This window comes from Geospiza fortis, unplaced genomic scaffold, assembly GCF_000277835.1.
Source record: "Geospiza fortis unplaced genomic scaffold, GeoFor_1.0 scaffold590, whole genome shotgun sequence".
Lineage (NCBI taxonomy): Eukaryota > Metazoa > Chordata > Aves > Passeriformes > Thraupidae > Geospiza > Geospiza fortis.
Window position 1 is genome coordinate 1610418 of NW_005054402.1, and position 2082 is coordinate 1612499.

Consider the following 2082-nt stretch of genomic DNA (forward strand, 5'->3'; position numbering starts at 1 on the left):
GAGGAGCCGCAGGTGCGACAGAGGCGGAGCCGGGGTGGCCGTGGAGAGTGGAGTGAAAGTGATCCCCGATCAATGATCTCCAGCCAGTGATCCCCCGTCAGTGATCCCCGGTGAGAGAGCGGCCCCGGCCCCGCAGGTGAGTGCGTTCCTTCCTTACCGTGTCTGGGATCAGGCCTGGAAGGGAGCAACGAGCCGCCTTCCCCTCACACCGCTTCTGAAAAGAACCTACGTGGGGAGGACTGAAGGAAATGGCCTAAAGGCGAGGTAATGGAGATTGTGGTTTGATGCGAGAGAGTTTTTTTGTGGTCAGGCGTGGGAACAGGTTGCCCAAGAGGAGGTGGATGCAGAGTGTAGGGCCGGGCTCATTCCACAGATAATGGACTAAATGGAGAATGGATTAATGGAATAAATATCCGTCAGATAATGGATCGGGTTTGTCCTGATGAGGCACATAGAGCTGGGACGTCAGTCCATAGTGCCGATTAAAGGGTGATGATCTTTAGCATAACAAGTGTTTGATCGGAATGAAAGAAAGCGACAGCACATCATCCACAGAGAGAGTTGGGTGGTGCTGAGTAAATAATTCTCCGTTCCCTCTGATTTTTTTACTTAGATGGGATTATATCTTGTTTTCTATGGTGTAAATTACATATATGGAGCAAGGACTCTGTATCTAATTGACAAGGTCCCCTACCAATAATGTTACAGCAGTAGCAATTTCTCAAATTTAAAAAGGCAGTTAAGTTACAAAGGTTTAGGATGATGCGGTGAAACATTTTTTCCTCTTACATCTACATGTAAGTAATAAGCAATTTATTATCTATGCATCTTAAAAGAAATTTCCAGTTACTGAGAAGTTTAATGGATTACTTTGATATTGGTGTTTTGATTAGGTTTTGCTGAACGTAAGTTCATAGGGAATTACTTGGTGAAAATTTTTTGCTTCCTGTTCTCCACCCCTAAATTTTGTGTGGTCTGAAGTCTATATAATAGATTTTAGTAATTTTTATTTGTGGTTCTCTTGTAGAGGTATAAGAATTGTTGAGAACCAGCTGGAGTAATGGGATTCATATTTTCTTTCCGACAGGACATCATGGCAGCCCATCAGGAGAAAAAAATTGCTGAAGAAAGAAAACACCAAAACATGCAAAATGATACTAAAACATCTCAAGGCCAGTGGGGAAGAGCATGGTGAGAGAGGCCAATGACCCCAAGTAGTCCTTGTATTTCCAATTGCTTCATTCTTACTCTTAGAGATGCTGTATTCCTTTTAAACTTCCCTCTGTTAGCAACAGATTTTTGTGTTGCCCTGCTCTGGAAAGCTCATGGGTAATTTGCTGTAGCAACAGGTGCTGAAGAGAAGTTCTTCAGGTTTTTTAAGGCAGAGAGTTTGCCAGATGGTTTGGGTTAAAACACACTCCTCGCAAAAAAAGAAAAGCAAATCATAAAAATTGGTAAAATTTCTGGTTCTTTCAAGGAAATAAATATTTCCTGAGGTTTGGAAAACAGGCATTCTGGCATCTGCAGCTTTCCCAGCTGACAAGTCCTGCTGTAGCAAGATTTATGACTCATGTCTCAGTTCCCAAAGAGTTGGGCAAGTATAAGCAGGGCATTGTACTGCAGCTGGGAGCAGCAGCAGTGGCACAGGAAATTCAAGGTATGGCTATCCAAGGTCTGTCTTTTCCAAGTTTCCAAGCTTTGCATAATGTTCTTGGGATTCCATTATCACTTCCAGCTGAATACTCCACCAGTTAGAGCCGTGATTGCCATCAAAAAACATGAAGTCTGTAATAATAATCTGTTTTTTGGAGGGGAGATTTTATCTGATTTCTTGCTCTGATCAACTAGCATAGTTTTAGAGCAGTTTGTGGCAAAGTATGCTCCTTGCTGAGCTTTTTGTGGCTGGCTGACCCCCAGACATGTCTGTGCCCTGAGCACATTTCCAGTTTTCATCCAGTTAAGGTGCACTGAAAAAATTGTCTGATGTAACTCATCTATCTGAAACCTGGGGAGACAAAATGCTCTGTTTTGGATTACAGGGAGGTGGACTGGTTTTCCTTGGCAAGCATCCTTTTCCTGCTG

General features: G+C 43.1%; 1 protein-coding gene across 1 annotated transcript in view; it reads left to right on the forward strand.

The window, feature by feature from the left end:
- The first annotated feature begins 34 nt into the window (after positions 1–34).
- Positions 35–2082, forward strand: part of DHCR7 (7-dehydrocholesterol reductase) — a 7190-nt gene continuing 5142 nt past the window's right edge. Inside the window, 3 exon segments of the mRNA XM_005426115.2 lie at positions 35–264; positions 1088–1191; positions 2040–2082. Coding sequence (XP_005426172.1) covers positions 1094–1191; positions 2040–2082 — 141 coding nt within the window. The 5' untranslated portion in view covers positions 35–264; positions 1088–1093.